This window comes from Mirounga leonina, unplaced genomic scaffold, assembly GCF_011800145.1.
Source record: "Mirounga leonina isolate KUSES-001 unplaced genomic scaffold, KU_Mleo_1.0 Mir_174, whole genome shotgun sequence".
Lineage (NCBI taxonomy): Eukaryota > Metazoa > Chordata > Mammalia > Carnivora > Phocidae > Mirounga > Mirounga leonina.
Window position 1 is genome coordinate 40,458,564 of NW_023270451.1, and position 26,660 is coordinate 40,485,223.

Here is a 26,660-nt window from a genome sequence, read left to right on the forward strand (position 1 = left end):
GATTCTGTCATTCAACATTGTGTAGCTGCTGTTCTTATAAAGTAGAGCTTTTCCTCATCAACTGAACTATTTAGTTAACCCATCATCATGCCTTTCATACTGAAAAATCAGGGAAATGCCTGATCCTTCCCTTTACCAGTTTATAAAGTAAAGAATTATTTAAAATAGCAGTCTTGAATGGCAACAGATGAAGTTTTCAGTCCTTCTGTTTTTTAAATAGCATTGTACAGTTACAGATTTTTCATTATTCAGTATGTTTCAATCCTCTACCATCTTTACTCTTTGATTTTCAAATTATCATGACTGGCTAGTTGTGGACAGATTTTTAGTCTATGAATCTGAAGTTCATGAGAATTCTGGAAGTTAACAGTGTTTAAGTAGTGGTTCAAGTCACAGGAGTAGATAATGCTGGCTAAGAAGGCATAGGGTGAAAACTAAGCAGCCCAGGTTAGAGATTTAAGCAACTTCTAGCATTATAGAAATAATCCTTACATGTGGACTTGTGATATTTTTTTCTTTTTGAAATTTTCTTTAGTCTCTTACAACATATTTTCATGAAATGACCAGAAATTACCAATTTAATTCATATCCTGATTGCTTCTATTCTAATTTGTTGACGTTTTCTCTGTTCTTTCTATTTTGATTTGTTTTTGAGCTCCATCCACTCAAAAATTTTTTTAACTCAGCTTTATTGTTGAGTATACACAATTATAATGTAAATGAAAAACTAAAATAAATATATTTTAAAAAATTATAAGAAGTTCCTAGAAAGCTAGATCAAAGTCATCCATGATGATAGCACACACATAGTAAATGTAGGAGGTAAAATTATATTCACGACCTTTACTGGCTCATTAGGTGTTTTTTTTCCCCCCCCCTTAAAATATATGTTTTATAGACTAAAGTCTTTATAAATAATATAAAATCTCTCATCACTGATATAAGGTGCTATAAATATTTATCCATTTTCTATTGGATGTCTTTTTAGCAGACATTTTATATGTGTAAGAAATATATAGTATTACTAACATAACAATCTTAGAGTAAAAATTAGGGTCTGTACCATTTGAATTTTTTTTTTTTTTAAGATTTATTTGGAAGAGAGAGAGAGGGAGAGAGAGAGCACAAGCAGGGGGAACGGCAGGCAGAGGGAGAGGGAGAAGCAGGCTCCCCCCTGAGCGGGGCTCAATCCCAGGACCCTGAAATCATGACCTGAGCAGAAGGCAGATGCTTAACCAACTGAGTCACCCAGGTGCCCCTTTACCATTTGAATTTGTCTGATACCTAATAAATCGGGATTGATGATAAATATGGAATGATGATAATGTTGATGACAGTGGCAGCAGTGAATTCCAGTGCCTTCAGTGTACCACACTTGGAAATCTAGGTTCAGTTTCCACTGACCATGTCACTTTTTTAAAAAAGTCATAAAACTCGGGGCACCTGGGTGGCTCAGTCGTTAAGCGTCTGCCTTCGGCTCAGGTCATGATCCCAGGGTCCTGGGATCGAGCCCCGCATCGGGCTCTCTGCTTGGCAGGAAGCCTGTTTCTCCCTCTCCCACTCCCCCTGCTTGTGTTCCTTCTCTCGTTATCTCTCTCTGTCAAATAAATAAATAAAATCTTAAAAAAAAAAGTCATAAAACTCTATCAGTCTCTTCAAATCTTTTAAAACAAGGAATACAATATTGTTTATGTTAATGTACTATATATTTATATTTCTTTAAAAAATTCTGTTGCATTTAGAATTTAATAATGTGTGCCTTGGAAGGTTTTAGTACTCCACTGGGATAATGAACTGTTATTTTTAATAACTTATTCCATCAGTAATTAATAACCGCAGGCTATTTTGAATCCTTATAGTCACTCTTGGAGGCCCATGATATTGTGGCATCAAAATGTTATGATTCACCTCCATCAAGCCCAGAAATGAATAATTCTTCTATCAATAATCAGTTATTACCAGTAGATGCCATTCGTATTCTTGGTATTCACAAAAGAGCTGGGGAGCCATTGGTGAGTAGATAAATAGTGCCATTTAAAATCTGAAATCTGACATATTTGTGGCTCAGTCATATCTTTTTTTCTTTTTCATAATTTGTATTATTATAAAAAACTTCAATTCATGTTTATTTGTTTTATCAGTGTTTTTTTGGCTTGTATATAAATACACAACTGATGCTCTCTTAACTTAATATAGCATACAAAATTAAGCCAAAATAAAATGTTAAGCTGAAATAGAGGCCAGAAGCAGTTTGCTAATGGGCAGGAAAAATTACAGAAGATAACTACTCCGCTTCTTCCTATACCCTTTGAAGAAATAAGCTCAAGTTGCTTGCTAATGATAGTATCAAAACAAAAGAAAGTTATTAAGAATTGAAGCATGGTAGGACTCTGTAAGTAGTGAAGTTTTCTGTTCCCTGCTAAAATTATTATTTCTGGGTCCTGACTGTAAGAAAAAAAGAAAAGCTTGGAACAAGGCCATCAGAATGCATAAATACTTTTTCTTCTCTTTGAACTTTTTATCCTGTGGAATGCAATTCCCATGGAAGTCCTATTTTTATGGGGTGGTGTATGTCATCACAGTTGCCTATGGTTTAATGAGATTAAAATATTGAGACAGAGAACAGAGGAAAAGTAGGAAAAATTAACTCACCTACTTTTAGAATTATTTTCTTGTATATACATATTAATGAATATTTAAGATTTCTTCCTAATAATCTAAAATCAGTGATAATTCTGTTTTTTTATTTCCTTTAGGGTGTAACATTTAGGGTCGAAAATAATGATCTGGTAATTGCCCGAATCCTTCATGGAGGAATGATAGATCGACAAGGTCTGCTTCATGTGGGAGATATCATTAAAGAAGTCAATGGTCATGAGGTTGGAAACAATCCAAAGGAATTACAAGAATTACTGAAAAATATTAGTGGAAGTGTCACCCTAAAAATTTTACCAAGCTATAGAGATACTGTAACCCCTCAACAGGTTAGTAATAAAATTCTTGGTAATATTAAGAATACTTTCATTTCTTTAATCACACTGTTGAATATAACCACTACTTGCTCCTCTTTTGCTAAAGAAGAGTGGAAAAACCTATGATTTAAGTGTTCCGAATTGCCTTATTTTGTCATGGGTGAACTTTTGAATTTTGAAACTATTAGCACTGTCTTATTAGGAAGGAATACCAAATGTCTTTGTGAACACTATGAACCCTAGCATTACAGTAACTTACAGCTAGGTATCTGAAAAATCATAAAGCCTTTTAGTCATTAATCTGGCAAACACTTTTGGCACCTGTTATGTTCCAGGCATTGTATTAGGCCCTGTGAGAAGATAAGAATATAGCTCCAAATACCTCTTGCTTAGTGTTCATGTGATGAGCTGTATGGGGAATGAGGTAAGAAAGGGAGGATGGGTGTATAGATTGAGAAAAATCTTGAATACCTGGATTGTACACATTTGATCTGATTTTTATAACTAATTTTTAGGTAAAGTAGATTATTGAACAGGGTAATGTTCTAATGACAGTGATCATCTAGTTTCATCATGTTGAGTGAATTTCCAAAAGGAGAGAAGTGATATCTGATATCCTGTAACCAGGAAGCAAAACTTTGGAGGTGTGAGGTGATTTCTGAGAGGCAACTCTAAAAGAAGGTTAACACTGTTTGGGTTCAAATACCAATGCTACCACTTACTAGCTTAGCCTTTCTGTGCTTCATTGTCTCATGTATGTAGTTAGGGATAATATTTCTTTTCTCAGAAGATGTTATGAGGATTAAATGATTTAATTCATGTAAAGCTCTCTTAGCAGTGCCTGGCACATGGCACTCAAAAAGTAGCTGCTGCTGTTGTCATGATGGTGGTGATGAAGTAGTGATGGTGTAATAGAATTGTAAAGAAAGAAATGTAATAAAGTAATTGCAGAAAAAGATTTGGCAATCATAGTGGGAATGTTGGAACTGAGGAGAGGGTTTAAAGGCCTAGATAATGTAGAAATAGGAAATATCAGTGTTTTAGATTGATACCTTTAATTATTCAACTTCATTTCACAAATTTATTGTTTCATGGGTAAGTGAAATGATAAGTTTTTACATAAGATACTGCCAGTGATCTTATTTTCAATATGAGAACTTAGAAGTCTAGTTTTCATATTTCCATGCAATTCTTTTAAAAAACATATGTTGATTACCTGTTTTACATAGTTCTTTGAAGGATAGGATAAAATGTATACATTTTTTTTAAGTTTTTATTTTAATCACCTGGTGTTTAGCATGACAAGTGCCCTCCTTAATCCCCATCACCTATTTCACTCATCTCCCTACCCACCTCCCCTCTGGTAACCACCAGTTTGTTCTCTATATTTGAGTCTGTTTCTTGGTTTCTCTTTCTCTTTTTTTCCTTTTGCTTGTTTTGTTTCTTAAATTCTACATATGAGTGAAATCATAAGGCATTTGTCTTACTCTGACTGACTTATTTCACTTAGGATTATACTCTCTAGCTCCGTCCATGCCATTGCAAATGGCAAAATTTCATTCTTTTTTATGGCTGAATAATATTTCATTATATATATGTATATATGTATGTATGTGTACCACATCTTCTTTATCCATTCATCAATCGATGGACACTTGGGCTGCTGCCATACCTTGGCTATTGTGAATAATGCTGCTGTAAACATAGAGGTGTCTGTATCCTTTGCATTGGTGTTTTTGTATTCTTTGGGTAAATATCCAGTAGTGCAATTGCTATCATAGGGTATCATAGGGTAGTTCTATTTTTAACTTCTTGAGGAACTTCCATACTGTTTTCCACAGTGGCTTCACCAGTTTGCATTCCCACCAACAGTGCAAGAGGGTTCCTTTTTTCCACATCCTCATCAACACTTGTTTCTTGTATTTTTGATTTTAGCTATTCTGACAGGTGTAAAGTGCTATTTCATTATAGTTTTGATTTGCATTTCCCTGATGATGAATGATATTGAGCATCTTTTCATGTGTCTGTTGGCCATCTATGTTTTCTTTGGAGAAATGTCCATTTTTTTTAATTGGATTATTTGGTTTGGGGTGGTTTTATAAGCTCTTTATATATTTTGGATATTAACCCTTTATTGAATGTGCCATTTGCAGATATCTTCTCCCATTCTGTAGGTTGCCTTTTAGTTGTGTTGATGGTTTCCTTTGCTGTGCAGAAGCTTTTTATTTTGATGGAGTCCCAATAGTTTAGTTTTGCTTTTGTTTTCCTTGCCTTAGGGGACCTATCTAGAAAAAAGTTGTTATGGCCAATGTCATGTGCTCTTTCCTGGGATTTTTATGGTTTCAGGTCTCACATTTAGGTCTTTAATCCATTTTGAATTTATTTTTGTGTGCCGTGTAAGAAAGTGGTCATTTTCCCGTAACCATTTGTTGAAGAGACTGTCTTTTTCCCATTGGATATTCTTTCCTGCTTTGTCAAAAGATTAACTGACTGTATAATTGTGGATTTCTTTCTGGATTTTCTATTCTGTTCTATTTATCTATGCATCTGTTTTTGTGCCAGTACCATACCGTTTTGATTACTACACCTTTGTAATATAACATGAAGTCTGGAATTCAGATGCATCCAGCTTTGCTTTCCTTTTTCAGTATTACTTTGGCTATTTAGGGTCTTTTGTGGTTCCATATAAATTTTAGGATTAATTGTTTTAGCTCTGTGAAAAATGCTGATGGTATTTTGATAGGGATTGCATTAAATGTGTAGATTGCTTTGGGTAGTATAGACATTTTAACAATGTTTTTTTCTTCTAATTTGTGATATGGAATGTCCTTCCATTTCTTTATATCATCCTTAATTTCTTTCATCATTGCTTTATGGTTTTCAGAATACAGGTCATTCACCTCTGGCTAGGTTTATTCCTAGGTATCTTATTAATTTTGGTGCATTTGTAAATGGGATTATTTTCTTAATTTCTCTTTCTGCTGCTTCAGTATTGGTGTGTAGAAATACAACAGATTTCTGTAGATTGATTTTGTATCCTGTGACTTTACTAAATTTCTTAATTAGTTCTTGCAGTTTTTTGTTGGAGTCTTTTGGGTTTTCTTTATATAGTATCATGTCATCTGCAAAGAGTGAAAGTTTGACTTCTTCCTTGCAGATTTAATTTTTGTTGTCTGATTGCTGTGGCTAGGTCTTCCAATACTATGTTGAATAAAGGTGGTGAGAGTGAACATCCTTGTTTTGTTCCTGATCTTAGGGGAAAGGCTCTCAGTTTGTCCCCACTGAAGATGATATTAGCTGTCTTTTCATATATGGCCTTTATTATGTTGTGCTATGTTCCTTCCAAACCTACTTTGTTGAGGATTTTTATCATGAATGGATGTTTTACTTTGTCAAATGCTTTTACAGTGGCTGTTGAAATGATCATATGGTTCTTATCCTTTCTTACTGATGTGACGTGTCATGTTGACTGATGTGTGAATATTGAACCACTCCTGCAACCCAGGAATAAATCCCACTTGGTCGTAGTGAGTGATTTTATTAATGTATTGTTGGATTTGGTTTGCTAGTATTCTGTTGAGGATATTTGCATTTATGTTCATCAGAGATCTTGGCCTGTAGTTCTTTGGCCTGTGGTGTCTTTATCTAATTTTGGTATCAGGGTAATGCTGGCATTACAGGGTGAATTTGGAAGTTTTCCTTCCTTTTCTCTTTTTTGGAATAGTTTGAGAAGAATAGATATTAACTCTTCTTTCAGTGTTTGGCAGAATTTGCCTTTGAAACCCTCTGGTCTTGGACTTTTGTTTGTTGGGAGTTTTTTAATTATTGATTCAATTTTGTTACTGGTAATTGTTCAAATTTTCTATTTCTAATTTTCTATTTTTTCCTGCTTCAGTTTTGGTCGGTTATATGTTTCTAGAAATTTATCCACTTCTTCTAAGTTGTCCAGTTTGTCAGCATATAATTTTTCTTAATATTCTCTTATAATTGTATTTTTGTGGGGTTTATTATTATTTCTCCTCTCTCATTTGTGATTTTATTTGGGTCTTTTCTCTTTTTTTCTTGATAAGTCTGGCTGGTGGTGTATCAGTTTTATTGTGTTTTTGTTTTTGTTCTTTTTGTTTTTTTGAAGAACCAGCTCCTGGTTTCATTGATCTATTGTTTTTTTAGTTTCTGTATCATTTATTTCTGCTCTAATCCTTATTATTTCCTTCCTTCTTCTGATTTTAGGTTTTGTTTTTTCTTTTTCTAGTTCCTTTAGGTGTAACGTTAGGTTGTTTATTTGAGATTTTTCTTCTTGAGGTAGGCCTTTATTGCTGTAAACTTACTCTTAGAAATGCTTTTGCTGCATCCCAAAGGTTTCATACCATTATGTTTTCATTTTCATTTGTTTCCATGTATTTTTAAATTTCTTCTTTGATTTCCTGATTGATCTATTCATTGTTTAGTATCATATTATTTAACTTTCGTGTATTTATAGTATTTCCAGGTTTTTTCTTATGGTTGACGTCTAGTTTTATAATAGTGTGGTCAGAAAAGATGCATGGTATGACTTTGATTTTTTTTAATTTGTTGAGGCTTGTTTTGTGGTCTAATATGTGATCAGTTCTGGAGAATGTTCCCTGTGCACTTGAATAGAATGTGTATTCTTCTGTTTTAGGGTGGAAATTCTGAATATATCTGTTAAATCCATCTGGTCCATTGTGTCACTCAAAGCCATTGTTTTCTTGTTGATTTTCTGTTTAGATGATCCTTCCATTGATGTAAATGGGGTGTTAAAGTCCTTTACTATTATTGTATTATTATCGATTACTTCCTTTATGTTTGTTATTAACTGTTTTATGTATTTGGGTGTGCCCATAGTGGGTGCATAAATACTTAAAATTGTTATATCTTCTTGTTGGGTTATCTCTTTTATTATTCCATAGTGCACTTCTTTGTCTCTTGTTATAGTTTTTGTTTTAAAATCTTTTGTCCAAGGGGGGCGCCTGGGTGGCTCAGTCGTTAAGCGTCTGCCTTCGGCTCAGGTCATGATCCCAGGGTCCTGGGATCGAGTCCCACATCGGGCTCCCTGCTCCATGGGAAGCCTGCTTCTCCCTCTCCCGCTCCCCCTGCTTGTGTTCCCTCTTTTGCTGCGTCTCTCTGTCAAATAAATAAAAAATCTTTAAAAAATAAATAAATAAATAAATTAAATAAAATAAAATCTTTTGTCCAAGATAAGTATTGCTACTACCACTTTTTTCTGACATCCATTTGCATGATAAATGTTTCTCTGTCCCCTTAGTTTCAATAGGCAGGTGTTTTATTTTTTTAATCCATTCTGTCACTTTATGTCTTTTGATTGGAGTGTTTAGGCCTTTTACATGTTAAGTAATTATTGATAGATATGTATTTATTGCCATTTTATTACTTGTTTTATGGTTGTTTCTGAACATTTTCTCTGATCTTTTCTTGTCTTTCATGGTTTGCTGGCTTTCTTAGTGATATATTTGGATTTCTTTCTCTTTATTCTTTGCATATTCATTAGTGGTTTTTGATTTGTGGTTACCATTAGGTTTGTATATAACATCTTCTGCATATGGCAGTCTATATTAAATTCATGATTGTTTATGTTTGAATCTATTCTTTACTCTTCTCCTACCCATGTTTTAGATATATGGTGTCATAATTTACATCTTTTTATTTTGTGAGTTCCTTGACTGATTTTTCACAGAAATATTCATTTTTACTGCTTTTTTGTTTTCTACCTTCATACTGTCATTTTTGGTCTTTCCACTCGAAGAGTTCCCTTTAATTTTTCTTGCAGGTTTGGTTTAGTGGTCATGAACTTCTTTAGTTTTTATTTGTCTGGGAAAATCTCTCTCTCCTATTCTGAATGACAGCCGTGCTAGATAGAGTATTCTTGCCTGCAGGTTTTTCCCATTCAGCATTTTGAATATATCATGGCACTCCTTTCTGGCGTGGAAAGTTTCTGCTGGAAAATTCACTGATAGCCTTATAGGGTTTTCTTCATATGTAACTTCTTTTGTCCTGTTGCTCTTAATATTTTTTCTTTTTCACTTTATTTTTCCATTTTAATTACAGTGTGTCTTTGTGTGGATCTGCTTTGATTTTGTTGGGGGTTCTCTGTGCCTCCTAGATCTGGATATCTGTTTCCTTCCCCAGATTAGAGAAGTTTTCAGCTATTATTTCTCCTGATATATTCTCTGCCGCCGTTTCTCTCTCTCCTTCTTCTGGGACTCCTATAATATAAATGTTATTACATTTGATGGAGTCACTGAGTTCCCTAAGTCTATTCTCATTTTGCATAATTCTTTTTTCTCTCTTTTGTTCAGCATAATTACTTTCCATTACTCTGTCTTCTAGGTTATTAATTCATTCCTTTGTTTCTTCCAGCCTGCTGTTCATTTCATCAGACATATTTTTCCTTTGTTTATTGAGCCCTTGATCTCTACTGTATTATTCCTGATCTCTTTCTTAATGGTTTCACTGATGTCCTCCACTCTATTCTCAAGTCCATTGAGTATCCTTATGATCATTGCTTAAAATTCTTTATCAAGCATGTTACTTAAATCTGTTTCACTTAGATCTCCCACTGTGGCTTTGTCTTTTTCTTTCATTTGGTATAAATTCCTCTGTCTTCTCATTTTGTCTAAGTCTCTGTGCCTGTTTCTCTGTGTTAGGAAAGTTAACTACGTCTCCTGTTCTTTGAGGGTAATGGCTTTATAAAGAAGCAGTCCTGTAGTGCCCTGCAGTGTAGTGGCCCCTGTTCCCCAGCACCAAGAAAAGAATCATGAAAGAAAATGTATTTGAAATTAGACATTTCACATCACTAGTACCTCTCAGACCTCCTGTATTTCTCAAGTGGCACATTTCCATTTGGACTTGAATAGATTGGAAAAGTAGAACCTAAGATTTACTATTTTTTTATTATATGTTGTGTTAATTAGGAAGATTTCTTCCCCCCCCCTCCCCTCCCCCCATGGTTTAAACCAGAATTCTTACTGGTTTACCAAGGCTATCATGGACTTTTACAGGCAAGATACATTTTTATAATATTAATATGTTACATGTTAGCACTTTGGCTCAAATTCCTTTCTAGATTCTGCACCTGGTGAACTGGTCTGAATAGTGTAAGGTGCAAGGATCTTTAGTCCTGTCAGGCTTAAATTTATTCCCATCCTATGCCTTCTCAAACTCTTATTTAGCCTTTAGAACTGGGAGAAAAGATGTAAATGGGTTAGGAGAGGTCATCTAAGCCTGAGGCAGTTCTCAGGCCTATGTATCATAAAAAAGAAAAGAGACTAACATGAGGGCTTCCAAAGGTGAGCCAAAACATGTCTAAATTGGGTTATTTTTTAAACTGAATGAGGAAATGATTACTAATTATGTTGGAACAATACCTGTCCTGGACAAACTATGGTCATTTTCCTAAGAGAAGCTATGCGGAGGCAAGGGCATTTAGCCTCTTCAGCTCTTTCACTAGAAGCTCCATCATGTAGTCCTCGTGTGCCTATCTTAACTCCCTCTGGACTGCTATGAGAGCAGAAGGGACCAGGAGCTCTCCCTGCCAGGTGGTGTTTCTCAAAGCACTATCAGTAGATCATTTTTATCAGAATAATTGAGGTGCTTATAAAAATCAAAATTTTTCATGAGATCTAAGAATCTATAATTATAAATTTGAGACCAAGGTAAATTAGAAGTTGTAGCTAATTCTGAGGTTCTTCAACTTACATAAAGGTTTAGTTCCCAAAGGCTGTTGATAATTCCATTTGTTCATTAAGGCCAAACTAATAGGAATTCTCTTACTCATCTTTAAGGCCACCATGATGTAGGTACCAAAATATTTTAAGAAAAATTGCAGTTCCATATGCATGTAAAAATTCTTTTTTTTTTTTAAGATTTTATTTATTTGACAGAGAGAGACACAGTGAGAGAGGGAACACAAGCAGGGGGAGTGGGAGTGGGAGAAGCAGGCTTCCTGCCAAGGAGGGAGCCCGATGCAGGGCTTGATCCCAGGGTCTTGGGATCATGACGTGAGCCGAAGGCAGATGTTTAATGACTGAGCCACCCAGGCGCCCCTGCATGTAAAAATTCTTAACAAAATAATAGCAAATGAAATTTAATGATATATAAAAAAGATAAGAGGACATGTTCAAATTGGATTTATCCCATGGGTGCTAGGATGGTTTCATACTGGAAATCAGTGTGAAACCAAGCACATTAACAGATTTAAAGAGAAAAACCTCAATAAAGAATTTGATAAAATTCAATACATAGTCATGATTTTAAAAAAGGTTTAGTAAATTGAGAACAGAAGGGAAGCTCCTTACTCTTATTTTATAAAAAACACTAAAGAAAACATTATTCTGAATAGTTGAATATTAGAATCATTCTCTTTAACACCAGGAACTGGACCCTCAGGTGGTCTGCCTAAGACTCTAGTACAACCCCAGTCCCCCAGGAAGCCTCATTTCCATTCCAGCAAGATCAAAGAACCTACCATAAATGAAGAGAAACTTGCCAAACTTCAGACATAATTGTGCATTGGTTAAAAAAAAAAAAAATGCCCTGAGATGGTATATAGAGTAACAGATGATACAAGAAATATATGTTACAATAAGTGATAAAAATTTTCAGTTCTCCTTAAAGAAACTAAGAATAAGCAGTATCTCTGATATTAAAGAGGTAAGTGTATCTGCACACTAGGGAATGGTTATCTACTTACTTTAACAACCCTAATGCTCAGACGTCTCTGGCAGCAAACACTTTTACCATTACCAGCCATGCTGAGACACAACCCCTGACAAAAATGCCACCTGGCTTCTTAGACCAACTTGGTATTGAGAAGCTTAAGGACACTGGATGGAAAAGCACCACTTGCTATTGGGGAGAAGGGTGATCTTGTTCAGAGTTTTGATGGGGCTTTCAATAATTAGGCAAATAATTGACTAGATTTATTTTTAAAATAATAAAACTTCAATAATTTTGATTGCTTAAAAAATTTTGTTACAGCAAATAGATACGGAATGATGAAATATAGAAACGTATAATATTGTAAATTTTGAGGCCCTTGGACACTGCTGCTTTTTAATTATTGTGTATACACAATTATTTGTAGTTAATTAAGCCAGAGAAGCCACAATATAAAGTTTAAAAGAAGGATTAATAAAGTCTTTGCCTAGTTACCAAAAGTAAGAACTAGAGAAGGATGTTCACTTATACCACTTCAATTTAATATTTTACTGAAAGTTTCATAAGCCCAAAAAGACAAATTATAGAAGCAAAAAGTGCAGAAAGAAAATAAAATTTACTATTTTCAAATGATATTTTTTTGCATAGAATGTCCCCAAGACTATAAATTAATAGAAATGAGTTTAGCAAGATATTTGAAAATAAGATTAATATACAGAAGTCAGTTGCATTTCTGTATGTCATCAACAGACATCAAAATATGTAACTAAGACAAGCATCATTTACAGTAGAGTCAGAGAATGTCACATTTATGTCTAGAAATAAATCTATCAAAAATATTCAAGGCCTCTACACACACAAACACACACTACAGTGAAGATCTAAATAAACAGATATGTCATGTTCATGGATAAGAAGACAATATTGTGAAGGTGTCAGTTTTCTTCAAATTGACTTTTATATTCAACAAAATTCCAATAAGATTTTTCATAGTATTTGATAGGATGAATAGCCCATACACTTCTGAGGCAGAAAAGCAGGAATGGGGCATTACTAACATAGGAATTAAGATACCATCATGGTATTGGCGTAAGAGCAGATAGAATGATTAATAGAATAGAGAGTTCAGAAAGAGAGCTAACACATGTACTATTTTGATAAGATGATATATCTTTCAGTGAGAAGAGGAGAAACTATTCAATGAATGAAACCTGTTATTAATGGGGATAACATATGAAGTTGTGTTCCTGTTTCACTTTACATACACAAATCAAGTAAAAGGAGACAATCAGTGAACATATGAAGAGATATTAAAAATCGCAGTGTGGAATACCATTTTATAACATTCAGTTGGCAAAAAGTGTACATGTGACTCCACAATATCACTTCTACACTGTTGGTGGCAGTGTAAATTGGTATAACCACACGAGGCAGGGGCAGGGAGTTTAGCATTATCAGAGTTGAGTGTTCACATATACCGAAACACGGTAATATACTAGAGCAGTTCATATGTGTGTACAACTGGAAACATGTTCATGTTAAGAAGCATGTAAATTCCAAAAGATTATATGCCATGGTGTGATATAATTTTTTATGTTTAACTAAATGCATACTTTTAAAGAATGCATATATTTGCACAGTAAAACTATACGAAAAGAAAGCAAAGAGTTAACACAAGATTCAGGGTAAGGGTTACCTTAGCTGGGGAAGCCAGGGTGATGGAATGGAATGGAATGAGAGCAGGAGGACCCCTTAAGGTTCTAGCCTCTGTTTTGGGTACAAGTTTATGGCTGTTTATCGCATTTTTTAAAAGAAATAAAATAAAAATAGGCTTTGCATGAACCAATGACTTAGTGTGATATAAATTAAGAATAATTATTATTAGTATAATTCTGAACAGTCCAGTTTAATAGATTTTTAAATAATTTTTTTGACAGAAGCTTAAATATGTGGCCCACAGATGGATATTTACCAAATAGGAGTGTGAATTGCCCCTCAGAGCTTTTTTTAAATAAACATATATTCTAGCCTCCCTGCTGATTGAAAATGTGTGTGTGGCTGCATTTAACTGAGTAGGCCGAGTTCATGTACTTTGAAAATCTTTAGAAATATAACATCCTTCCTTAATCATCTCTGCTATTGTCATAGTGAACTTCATAGCAACTATGATCACTGCATTCGCCACCTTGTCACTTGTTCTAATTGCAAATTCAAATGGACCTGAAAATATGTGTTGAGACTGAGGGTGTGTAAGGAACACTTGCACTATGTTCAGATGACGTATTCCCACATTTCCAACCACCTTCTGATTTAACATAAGGGTCATGGTAGAGCTATTTCTACAGCCATTTCATCATTTAATTTCTTTTCTCTTACTAATTATTATCCTTTGCATAGGCCCAGCATAGTCATGTGTAATATTTTATTTTTTCAGTACTTCTGAAATGCTTATATTTACTTCTAAAAAATATCTTTGAGATAAAGCTTATATAAATAGCATATTTAAAGTATACAGTTTGATAAATGTAGATATATATATTTGTGAAACCATCAACATAATCAAGACAACATATATATCTAGCACCTCCAGAAGTTTCTTTGTATCCATTGATAATCCTTTCCTCCTTTTCCCTCCCTGAATGCATTCCAGGCAAGCACTGCTCTGCTTTCTGTCACCATAGTTTAGTTTACATTTTCCTTATTTTTATATAAATGGAAGCATGCAACATGAATCATCTTTGCTGTTATTTATTTTTTTAATCTTCTTTCAGCATAATTCTTTTGGGATTCATCCATCTTTTTATGTGTGTCAGTAGTTGATTCCTTTCTCTTGATGAGTAATATTTCATTGCGTGGGTATGCCATAGTTTGTTTATCCATTAACTGGCTGATGAACATTTTTGTTGTTTCCACTTTGAGGCTATTATAAATAAAGATGCTGTGGCCATTTACATGTAAGTCCCTTGGGTGAATACCTAGGAATTGAAGGATTGGGTCATAGTAGGTATATGTCGAACTTTCACAGAAGTGGCTGAACTATTTTTAGAAGTGGTTGTACCAGTGTACATTCCCCCCAGCATTTTATGAGAGTTTCAGTTACTGTACATCTTCACCGACATTTGGATGGTCAGTCCTTATAATTTTAGACACCCATATAGATGTGTAGTGATAACTCAATATGATTTTAATTTACATTTCCCTGATTACTTAATACTGAGCATCTTTTCATGTGTTTATTTTTTTCTATGTCTGTTTTGGTGATTGTCTTAAATCTTACCCATTTTTTATTGAGATTATTTATTTAGTTTGAGAGTTCTTTATTTTGAATACAAATACAAATCAGAATTATGATTTATAAGGATTTTCTCACAGTGAAAAGGCTTGTCTTTTCGTTCTCTTAACAGCATAATACAAAGAGCAGAAGTTCTTAATTTTGATGAAGTCCAACTTTTCCATGTTTTTCTTTTACAGATCATGCTTGTATTGTTCTGTGTAAAATATTTTTGTATAACCTAAGGTCATAAAGATTTTCTTCGATTTTTTTTTTTTTTCCTAAAAGTTGTACAGTTTTATACCTAGCTCTAGGATCCATTTAGTGTATGAGTTTTTGTATAGGTTTAAGATATGGATGAATGGGGGGTTGCATTCTTTCATCAAATTTGGAAACATTTTGACTATTACCTCTTCAGATTATTTTTCTATTCCCATTTTTTCTGTCCTTTGGTGACATCATTTCCACATATATTAGGCTACTTGAAGTTGTCCCATTGCTCAGTGATACTCTTCATTTATTTCAATCTTGTTACTTCCCTGTTTTTTATCTTAGTTTCTATTGCCAGATCTTCAAGTTTATTTTCTTCACTTCTGGCGTACTTTTTCCATCTTAGATATTTTGGTTTTCATCTCTAGAAATATAAATTGAGTTTTGTTTTGTTTTTTATATCTGCCATGTTTCTACCTAATATGCCTAGTCCTTCCTCTAGCTTCTTGAACCTAAGAATACAATTTGTAAAGTTAAAGTAACTATTTTAATGTCCTTCTCTACTAATTTGATCATGTTTATCATTTCTGGATCACTCTTAATTGATTTTTCCCCACATTTTAAATTGTATTTTCCTGCTTATTTGCATGCCTGGTTATTTTTGATTGGTTGTTAGACATTATGAATTTTACCTTGTTGAATGCTTGATATTTTTGTATTCTTAGAAAATTCTTAAATTTTGTTCTAGGCTACTTAAGTTACTTGGGGCAGTTTGATCATTTCAGATCTTGCTTTTTAAGCTTTGTTAGGTACAGTCAGAGCAAGATTAAGTCTGGGGCATAATCCTTCCAACTACTCAGTGCCTCATGAATTATGAGATTTTTCCACTCACCTTGTTGAGAAAAGAAATTATTCCTGACCCTGTATGACCTGCTGATATTACTTATCATGCTGGTTCTTTACCTGACTTAGTTTCCTCATACCCATGCACTGATCAGTATAGTCTCCTGAAGAGAGGAGGGAGTGTCCCTCCCTGGAGGGAGTGTTCTACAATTCTTGAGTGTGCAGCCCTTTCCTCACTGATTAGTCTGTTCTGTACGCTGTAGCCACCTTGATCTCCCTGGTCGCCCAGCTCATCTCCTCAACTTAGAGACCACACAGGGTCTTCTGAGATCCTTCCTTCCTGAGTTGCAACCTGGAAACTTTCTCAGTGCAATTATCAGGGGCAACTGAATAGTTTATCTTGTTTGTTTCCATTTTTTAGGGATCACTGACTTCATTGCCTGATGTCTTAAAAAATGTTTTGTCAAATTTTGTCCAGTATTTTAGTTGTTTCAAGTTGGAGAGTCCTTTATTGGTTCATCTTAGTCAGAAGCAGGAGTCCTTTTATATTTATTACCATGAGAATTTAATTTTTAAATAGGTGAATCATTTCCATGGTTCAAAATTCAAGAAATATAAATAGGTATTCAATTGAAATTTCTTTCATAATCCACTACAAAACTAGTGCTCACTCCCTATAAGAAACCATTCTGTTAATTTATCTTTCTAGAGTTTCTTTATTCATATGCAAGTAAGTAAAAATTATATATTATTATTCCTGTTCCACCTCCTTTTCAGTGAAAAGCTTACATAGTATATACAGTACTTGGTTTTTTCACTTAAATGTGTATCTCTAGGATCTTTCCTTATTGGTACATAGACTGCTTCTTGACACATTATCACCACCTCCCCACCCTTTTTAATAGCTGCATAGTATTATATTATATAGACTTATCATCATTTATTTAACCAGTTCCGTATTATTAAACTATTAGGTTGCTTCCAATCTTTTGCTACTAGGACTAATTTGGTAGTTAATAGTCTTGTACATAAATCATTTTGCATATGTCTGAGCAACATTGCTGTTTAATACATTCCCAGAGGTAGATTAGTAGGTGAGAAGATGTTTGCACTTGTAATTTTGATACCTATTGTCAAATTGTTCTCCCAAGGGATTGAACCAGATCTCCACTAGCCTGTTAGGAAAATGCCTATTGGCTCATAGTCCCATCTATAGAATGTTATCAAATATTTTGATTTCTGCTAATGCGGTAGGAAGAAAATATTGTTATAATATAGTTTTAATTCGTATTTCTATTCTGAGTGATGTTGAATATCTCTTGTGTTTAAAGCCATTTGTACTTCCCATTCTCTGTTCCATCTACTTTAGATTGTCGGTCAGTTTTTCCTTTTAGTGATAAGAATAGGAGATTGAAATACTTTAGTAGGTTGTGTTTAATAACTTCTTAATAATGAACCATTAACATCCACAGTCTATTAGTAAAACACTTTACAATATACTTAGTAAAATAAAATATAATTATACTTAATCTGGTCAAATGTCTAATGACTTTAAAGTCATTACAAAATCTTTAGATCAAATGTTGGGTTAATTGATTTTTCAGACAGAATTTTAAACGTCAAAGTAAAACCAGGCTAATCTGATTTTTGAGCATGAGAGTAATGTTCTAAAATTAGTTTAATAAATGAAATAATAAGAATTGTTCCCTCTAGAAATGTTTTACATTTGAGAGATGTGTTTTGTTCCACAAATAATGACATTTACAGAACAATTTGATGGGAATAGGGGAATAATTATTTGAAATTAAACTATCTCAGAAAATCTCAACTTATGGATACAAAATGTATGTTGTCCCACAGATTAGAATGATAAACACATTCCTGGTTAGATGACAGGATGCTTTTACTGTTCATTTGCTGCAGCTTTCTTGAGAAGTAAGGAGTATCCAAGTATTCTTTTTTTTTTTTAACTTTGCATACCCATCCTTTTTCTCTGCCTCATCTCAAACACCTCTACCTTTTTGCTTCTATCATTTATAATTTTCAGTTGTTATGCCCTATGGACAATTAATGAGGGGAGAGTAGTTACTTTACCAAATGAGTGAAGTGATAAAATGGGCCAGTAGTTTGTTTATATTTTGTTAATTTATTATCAGTTTAAAAGTCTGGCTTTATTTATGCAATGAAAAATATATTTTTAGAGTTGCATCAGTATGGAGAGGCATCCAGCACACATCCGTCAGGTATGATGTCATTCCAGGACATTCTCTGGTATTCCGTTTTTCTGTCTTCTCAGCCAACTAAATTTACCTTGAATAATAATTTGGGTTTTCTTTTTCCATTGCCAAAACTTTGAGCTGCATGCCATTTTCAAGTTAGCCAGTTGTCACATTTTAGCAATCTTAATATTGTTTGTATGCTTGCTTTTTAGATATTTCTAAAATTGCATATCAAAAAAATTGGGGCTTACTGATTTTTTAAATAATAGCCTTTCCAAAGTTATTGAAAACATCCTGAATGCTTTCTACCAAAATCATCTAATTGCAAATAACTAAAATTTTGTCACATGTTCCCAAACTTAGTTACTTTTAAATTATTTTAATATGCATCCATCACATTACATTTTACCACACTAATGATATTATGTATCTGCTTGTATTACTTGAATATCTTCTTTGGTTACATTTATAGAAGTATGATAACAATGTTATTTTGACTAATTTTGTGCTTTTCTGCTTGTTAAAGTTTACCTGCTGATCAATGCCAAGTCAATTCTTCAGTAGATAAAATTTGAGTTTTTATAAATATGCATGAAAAAACTTTTAAGAAAGTAATCTGAACTTGCCGTCAAAAACTGAAAATGCTTAACTTATTAGGATTTACATTAAAGTGAATAAGCAAAATATTCCAGTTATTGGAGATAACTAATAGTGGTAATTGGAATACGTTTATTAATAAAACATATTTAAAAGAAATTTGTGTAGTTCAGTGAATTTAAATTGAGAAATAGTTTCAAGGCCTTTTCAGTGTTTTTCTTACAGTTAATTTAATGTTAATTATTTAAGTCAGAGCAAGATGATTTCAGGAAGGTGTTTTCCACACAAGTTTTGGTCAGTGCAAATCTGTGTGATCATAAAAAATATATTACCAGTGATGAAAATTGGGTTTTTATTTTTTATTTATTTTTTTAGTTACTAAATATATTTCAGATCTGACTTCAACATGAACTTTCATTGTTTAATTTTGGTTTCTGGGCTCTTTCAAAAAGTACCCCCCCCAAAAAAAAAAATCCTATTATATCTGAAATATATGCCTTCAATCAGCTGCATATATTGTTTCTGGGTATTAATCAGAAAGTGGCATTTAATTGAATAAAAATTATGCAGCATTAGTTAGAAAATCATGTGAAAAGATGGGGGAAAGTATAAGAATGATGGAGTAAAATGATTGTCAAACTGTTGGTTTAAGATTAGATATTAAAATAAAAACAAAATTTTAATTGTACTAATATTTATTTTTTGATGCCAAATTATTAATGTGTAATAACTGATTTTTATTTGAGTGGGAAAATGTGCTTAGTTGAAGTACTAAATAAATTGTCAATTACAATTAAATCACAGTGATTTGAAAAAGATTTCAAAAATCTAGTGACAAATGATACATCTATACTACTTTAAATTGTGCTATGTGTTTTAGGTGTTTGTGAAATGTCATTTTGATTATAATCCATACAATGATAACCTGATACCCTGCAAAGAAGCAGGATTGAAGTTTTCAAAAGGAGAAATTCTTCAAATTGTGAATAGAGAAGATCCAAACTGGTGGCAGGTTAGTATGCTTCTCATAATTTCCTCAACTGCTTTTTTATTTTCAATCTTAGATCTGGCCAATATCTGAATATTCAGGAAGAAGGTATTAGCATTTGTTCCAATGATTTTTCATGCATGAACAGCTCCTGCTTCATGGCTGCTAATTTTGTGGACAGGAGATCAAATTGAGAGGGAATTTGGGAGTAGCTGTTAATAAATGCAGAATTAACTAGCCTGTGGAGGTATTCCATTGGTTTAGGGATTAGAACAGTTGGTTCTTCCACATGAGTGACTGACTGTAGTACAATATGGTGTTGGGCAAGAACAACTCACTTGGGGTCATCCCTTCTCAGTGTTGTTGTTTAACTAGAAGTCTTTTACTGTGTGTGTAGTAGTGTCTTTCTCTCTTGTCTCCTCGCCCTCTATGTACATTCATGGCAAATAAAACATAATTTCATAAGCTCTTCAATCTGTTTACCTACCTCTCCTCAGTTACTGAGAAATGAAGGTTTGCTTTATGATTAGTGTTAGTTGGTCTTGGATTGAAATCTGTGTATATGGAAAGGGATGTGTGTTATCACCATATTTTCCCCCACTTCATTTTCTAAAGATCTCTGTGATCGTCTTCTTTTTCCTTTCCCCTAATACAGCCTTCAGAACACTCTAGCAGCAGAATTAAGTCTGATTTTGTCATTGTTTACACTGTCTAATACCCACAGTATTCAGAGCTGGAGAAAGTGACAAATTGGAAAGTCTAAAATCCCTTAAACCATCAGAAGAAGAGTCTCATTAAAAAGCAAGGTTTATGGTGGGGGGTGGGAGGGATGGGGTGGCTGGGTGATAGACATTGGGGAGGGTATGTGCTATGGTGAGCGCTGTGAATTGTGCAAGACTGTTGAATCACAGATTTGTACCTCTGAAGCAAATAATACATTATATGTTAAAAAAAAAAAAAAAGAAGAAGAAGAAGAAGATAGCAGGAGAGGAATAAATGAAGGGGGGAATCGGAGGGGGAGATGAACCATGAGAGACAATGGACTCTGAAAAACAAACTGAGGGTTCTAGAGGGGAGGGGGTGGGAGGATGGGTTAGCCTGGTGATGGGTATTAAAGAGGGCACGTTCTGCATGGAGCACTGGGTGTTATACACAGACAATGAATCATGGAACACTACATCAAAAACTTAATGATGTAATGTATGGTGATTAACATAACAATAAAAATTAAAAAAAAAAAAACACCAAGGAGTATGAGGAAAGGACCCAGGACCTAGCACTAAACTCTAAATTAAATGGAGATATTAGTAACTCAGATTAGCTCTCTTAAGTTATATTGACTTCTAAGGGGGGAATGAATAACAAGGATAAGAATAGTCCTGCTAATGTGTCCTTAAATTTAAATTAAGACATTATTATGCACAAGTACATTATGCAGTGAGAGAACTAAAACATAGGTAAATTAAAAAGAATCCATGATCTCTAGACTTTTCCACCTAACTTCCTAGAACTCTCATCAAAAAACTCTGTGGCTGTTTCCTTCATTGAACTTTTCCAGGAAAAAATTTTTTTTATCCCTTTCTGTGAATGTCGTCTGCTCATCCTGTCACCATTATTTCAGTCTCCTCCTGCATTTGGTGATGTTACTTTAATTCTATTTTTTAGGATTTTAATGGCTAAAAATGATACCAGATTTTTCAGTGCTAGCTGTAAATATAAAAAACCCTAACTTTGTGGGATAAGCCACTAGCAGCCTTTTCTTTAGCCACTATTTTGAAATAGCACTTTTTTGGATTTCAAAACTTAGTTTCTTGACACTAGATGTAGTTATACCTATTTTAAACTTAGGATATTCAGATTCTGTCTCTCTAGTAGGATTAAGGTTGATAGTAAATACCTTACTAAGGGTGCTAATGAAATGTCCTTTAACACATGAAATAGTATTTATCCTTTCTGTTCTTTGACTTAGCATTATAAATAAAAAGTTGTAGTAATTTAAAGATCCTATATACCTTTGCGTTTTGGTCCCAAAATTTTGATACCAGATGGCAGATTGATTAGGTGCCAATTGATTCCTTAGTGCTAAAGTGTTTAAATATCTTAACTGACAGCACCATGAATTGAAATCTCAAGGTCAGTTTTGAAGAGCAAATGTGATATATTTCTACTGACTATTGCTATTGTCCTACTTATTAAGATAAGGTCTCAAATTTTGATCACTGAGATATATAATTCATTAATTTGATTCTAGGCTAGCCATGTAAAAGAGGGAGGAAGCGCTGGTCTCATTCCAAGCCAGTTCCTGGAAGAGAAGAGAAAGGCATTTGTTAGAAGAGACTGGGACAATTCAGGTGATGAGCTCAACACAGTGTGTAACAAGTAGTCCTTTGTGGTCACCTTTCTTTTCCTCTTTCATCTGAATCAGCAAATGAATTTACTTAAACTATATCTAAAATTAATCCATCCCGTCTACTTTGTTGTATCGCACTCAAAAGTAAACTTTTTGATCCCTGTCTGCCACCTGCTGGTATAGTATCAGAATTTAGTGGCTCAACTCACTTCTGCCCCCTTTTGCTTTGTAGGACACAACACTGGAAAGGTAATTCTCCCACCCCTATAGAATACCACAGGGCAGTTTTTATCATATTCTGACATACTGTTTTAACTTACATTTGTCTTGTCACCCTTCAGGACCTTTTTGTGGAACCATAAGTAGCAAAAAAAAGAAAAAGATGATGTATCTCACAACCAGAAATGCAGGTATGTTTTAAATACTTTTTGAAAAGTCCAAGTGAGGTAGCTTTATATCATTAATCAATGTGGCATAAACTCTAAATATATAATTTTAAATGAAAGTAATTCATATTAATACCCAATTGTAAGGGGCTGTCACTTGAACATGTGGTACAATATAATATGAAGACATTATTTTAATTTTGATATTGTATATACTCATACTGTCACCAGAGGATTTTATTTATGAGTATAGTTTACAATAAAATGATTGGTTAGGATTTATGCTTATATTAATGAAAGAACTATGTTATTAAAAATATTTATTCAGAGAACTTTGATGACAATTTATGTATCATTTCTAAAGAAGTGCCTTTAGGAAGATACTAAAAGAGTTATGATTAAGGACAACTATATTCTACCTTAACATTGTCCATGATACTTTTGGGAAAATAGTACTGGACCAAACAAATCTTAGTCTGTTCTAGTAGGATTCTGTCTTAAATCTTTTAGACTTAAAGAAAAATAAATATGACAGCTACCATAGTTATTCTTTTTAGTTCTAGAGGCTGATAGGCATGAAATGCAGCTCTGTGAGAAGGCCTTCTGAAAGGAATTGACAATTTTAAAGTACTTTCTAGACTTCAGAGCTGCCTCTTACCCTGGTTATAAACTAAATAGCACACTATAAAGGAAATAATATTTAATAATAATAATAAAATAAGGGGAAAATAGACTCTCCTTTAATATTGGTTTAATCTTCTGTGGAGAAATTATGCAAAGAAAGAGTTGCTGTTCAGATAATAACCTAAGGAAGGAGTGTTATTACTGCAGATTTAGAGTTATAACCCTAATAACAGGTAATATACTATTTCAAATCCCCTTTGGCCTCATTATTCATTAAATATATGTCTGTATAGCTTTCTTGCAAAATAGAAAACTTATAATTTTCTCATTGACTAAGATTTAATTTTGGAATGTGTTTTGACTGAAAATAGTTTGGCTCCAACATTTTATACATAAATTCATAATCTTAAAATTTAATTGTCAGTATGTTTGTATGCATTTTATTAATCAAGCTGGTATTTGCTGAGTCAACACACAGGATTTATTCATTTATATTATTGGAAGGGCATACTGATTCTGTGGGACTTATTTAAGCAGCCACACTAGGTATACTACCATCTTTTATATGTGATACACACTAGTTGGCCGAACAAATTACATAAGGTAATTTGCAGTTTGATTATATATATTAAAGTAATTATTTTTACTGATGAATTGGTAAGAAAGGTTTTAATGGATAGACTGTTTGATAAAGCACAGGCATTTTCTAGCTTAGACAAATTTTTAAGGGCAAATGGATGGAAGCAGATGTTTAAATCAAGATAAAAAATAGTTTATTGTACTTCACCAAATTTATAAAAACAAATCCGATAGTGAGTACAATTCAAGTGGTATTTACCTGTCAGACAACCAAGCCCTTATTGAACAGAATTGCAGAGGTTTTTCATCCATCTAAAAGATAACTGAATATGACGACTTTCCATTTCCTTTTACATTTAGAATTTGATCGTCATGAAATCCAAATATACGAGGAGGTAGCCAAAATGCCTCCCTTCCAGAGAAAAACATTGGTATTGATAGGAGCTCAAGGTGTGGGACGAAGAAGCTTGAAAAACAGGTTCATAGTGTTGAATCCCACTAGATTTGGAACTACAGTGCCATGTAAGTTTTCTCTCTTTGCTTTTTAAACGGCATCAAAGAGTAGGGTGAGGCAGATTATTATTTTTGTTCCCAAATAATTTTTGATTATGCCAGTGGAAATGAACAAGCAGAAGATACTGAGGAACTCAGTGACTCTACAGCTGTCTTGAAATAGTGCTGTAGCCCTGTTGGCTTGCTGCCCGGTGGCAGTTGCTTCTCCAAACTCTAGTCCAGAAATGTTTGTTAAATGCAAGTGTTATGGGGCACCTGGGTGGCTCAGTCAGTTAAGCAGCTGGCTTTGGCTTAGGTCGTGATCCCAGGGTTCTGGGATCGAGTCCCGCATCGGGCTCCCTGCTCAGGGGAGAGCCTGCTTCTCCCTCTCCTTCTGCCTGCTGCTCTGCCTACTTGTGCTCTCTCTCTCTCTCTCTGCCAAATAAATAAATAAAATCATTTTTTAAAAATAAATAAACAAATGCAAGTGTTAGGGGTTGTGGCAAAATCAGCATTAACTTTGTATTTTTTTGTACAACTGTTCATCTGAAGAGTGTTTTTTTGTTTGTTTGTTTACCCATTTTCGTGTAAAGAAAAGAGGGAGACCTGCTGGATCCTAAGACCCCTCAGTGTGGCCATCCCTTTGTGAATTTTGTACAGGTCATTAACCTGATTTTTGATAGCGCATCAACAGCAATTCATCTTCCTGAGCAGGCAGCATTAATCAAAGTCACAAAGGTTGACATATAAAATAAAAATAATACTGATGAGAAGTATAACCATTAAATTAACCAAACATTCATTTTATGATCTTTGCATTCTTTCCCTATTTGCATATTTATATGGAAAATTAAATAATGATGTCAGAAGTGTGCTTAATAAGAATGGAATCACATCAAGGAGCTAGATGATGTCATAGACTTGTTATAAGGACTAATATACATAGCCAGCATTGTCTTTATAACCCCTTTCTGTGCTTCTGCTGACCAAGCCCCCTTTTGATTAACAGTATTTCTTTAGGTATATTAATGCCATTAAGCTGTTCTGAGTTAATTCTTAGCCTAATGTCATTCCATCTCTTCTAGATGAATTTTAGAGTTTCTCAAAACATCTAGTATGTTTTGAGGTTTAATTTTCAGTGAGTAATCTCATTGCTGAAATTTTTATGGATTGGTTGGGAGAGTAGTAACCATGTGCTATTTGTAATCCCTTCAGGTTAAGGCCTTGGATTCCATTTTAGGCACTGTAAGTCACTAAATTCAGACAAATACTGGTTAAATAGCTAAGAAAATCTCACTGTGACCTAAGTATTTTAAAGTATTTTGTTTCTTATTTTTATCAAGTTAATACATGTACAGTACTTTAATCAAGTAGTTCTTAAAGATATGTAATAGAAAAATTAACTGCCAGGGCGCCTGGGTGGCTCAGTCGTTAAGCGTCTGTCTTCGGCTCAGGTCATGATCCCAGGGTCCTGGGATCAAGCCCCGCATCGGGCTCCCTGCTCAGCAGGAAGCCTGCTTCTCCCTCTCCCACTCCCTCTGCTTGTGTTCCCTCTCTCGCTGTATCTCTCTGTGTCAAATAAATAAATTTAAAAAAGAAAAAGAAAAATTAACTGCTTATATTGCTGTACCCCACCTTTGGCCTACTTACCAGAAACAGTTGCTTTTCATGTTTCTTGCTCTTTATTTTGGTGGTCTTCCATATTTCTTATTAACGTCATCATTCTGCAGTTTCTTGCTTTATCCAGTGTAAGCTTATCTGTTGACTTCCTGACTCTCTTCCCAATATAAAAACAAGTCTAGTTTCAGTTCATTGAATTTTACTTTCTTGAACAGCTTCTCCCTCTCCTTCCATCTAGCAATTTATGGAGTCCTTTTTTCTTCCCATCCTTACCTTAATTTTATATGTGTACGTGTATAATTTTATTTTAAACCAAAGACTCATCCAGTAAGTTGTGTTTATTTTCTTGGAGACCTCTGTCTCAGAACCATAGATCTTCCTGCTTCAGTGAGGACAAGACGCTCTCCATTCTGGCTGCCCCACTGTTAACATGGGAGTGTTTCCCTTTGTTGTTCTCCTGGGTTGACAGCAACCTTGTTATGCTGGAAATAGCCTCTTGTAACATCACAAGAAATGGTGTATGAGATATAATTTATTTATCTTTGTATTTGAAGATGTATATTTTCCGTCCTATATTTGATTGCTTGACCAAGAATAGAAATTCGAGATTGTAAAACTCAAAAGATGTTACTCTTGAATCCAGTTCTGTTGAGGCAAGTGCCTTTGTAATCTTTGTTCTTTCATACGTGACCTTATTTTTCTTTCACAGAAATTCAGCGTCTTTTGTTTGTTTCATTTTGTTGTTTTTCAGTATTTTGAAATTTAATAATGTGCCTTCATGTACATCTTTCATCTTTTTTTATTCATTGTGCTGA

At 34.0% G+C, this 26,660-nt stretch overlaps 1 protein-coding gene across 5 annotated transcripts in view; it reads left to right on the forward strand.

Annotated features, from left to right (window-relative positions):
* The window catches only part of MPP6 (membrane palmitoylated protein 6), a 127,336-nt gene that overhangs the window by 79,047 nt on the left and 21,629 nt on the right, over positions 1-26,660 (forward strand). For 4 of the 5 annotated variants that reach the window (XM_035020756.1, XM_035020755.1, XM_035020757.1 and 1 more), the window contains 7 exons: positions 1,860-2,012; positions 2,757-2,984; positions 18,192-18,233; positions 19,687-19,818; positions 22,046-22,145; positions 22,486-22,554; positions 24,094-24,255. In XM_035020756.1, the coding sequence (XP_034876647.1) occupies positions 1,860-2,012; positions 2,757-2,984; positions 18,192-18,233; positions 19,687-19,818; positions 22,046-22,145; positions 22,486-22,554; positions 24,094-24,255 (886 nt within the window). The remainder of the gene's footprint in view (positions 1-1,859; positions 2,013-2,756; positions 2,985-18,191; positions 18,234-19,686; positions 19,819-22,045; positions 22,146-22,485; positions 22,555-24,093; positions 24,256-26,660) is intronic. The other variant, XM_035020758.1, reaches the window with a different exon arrangement.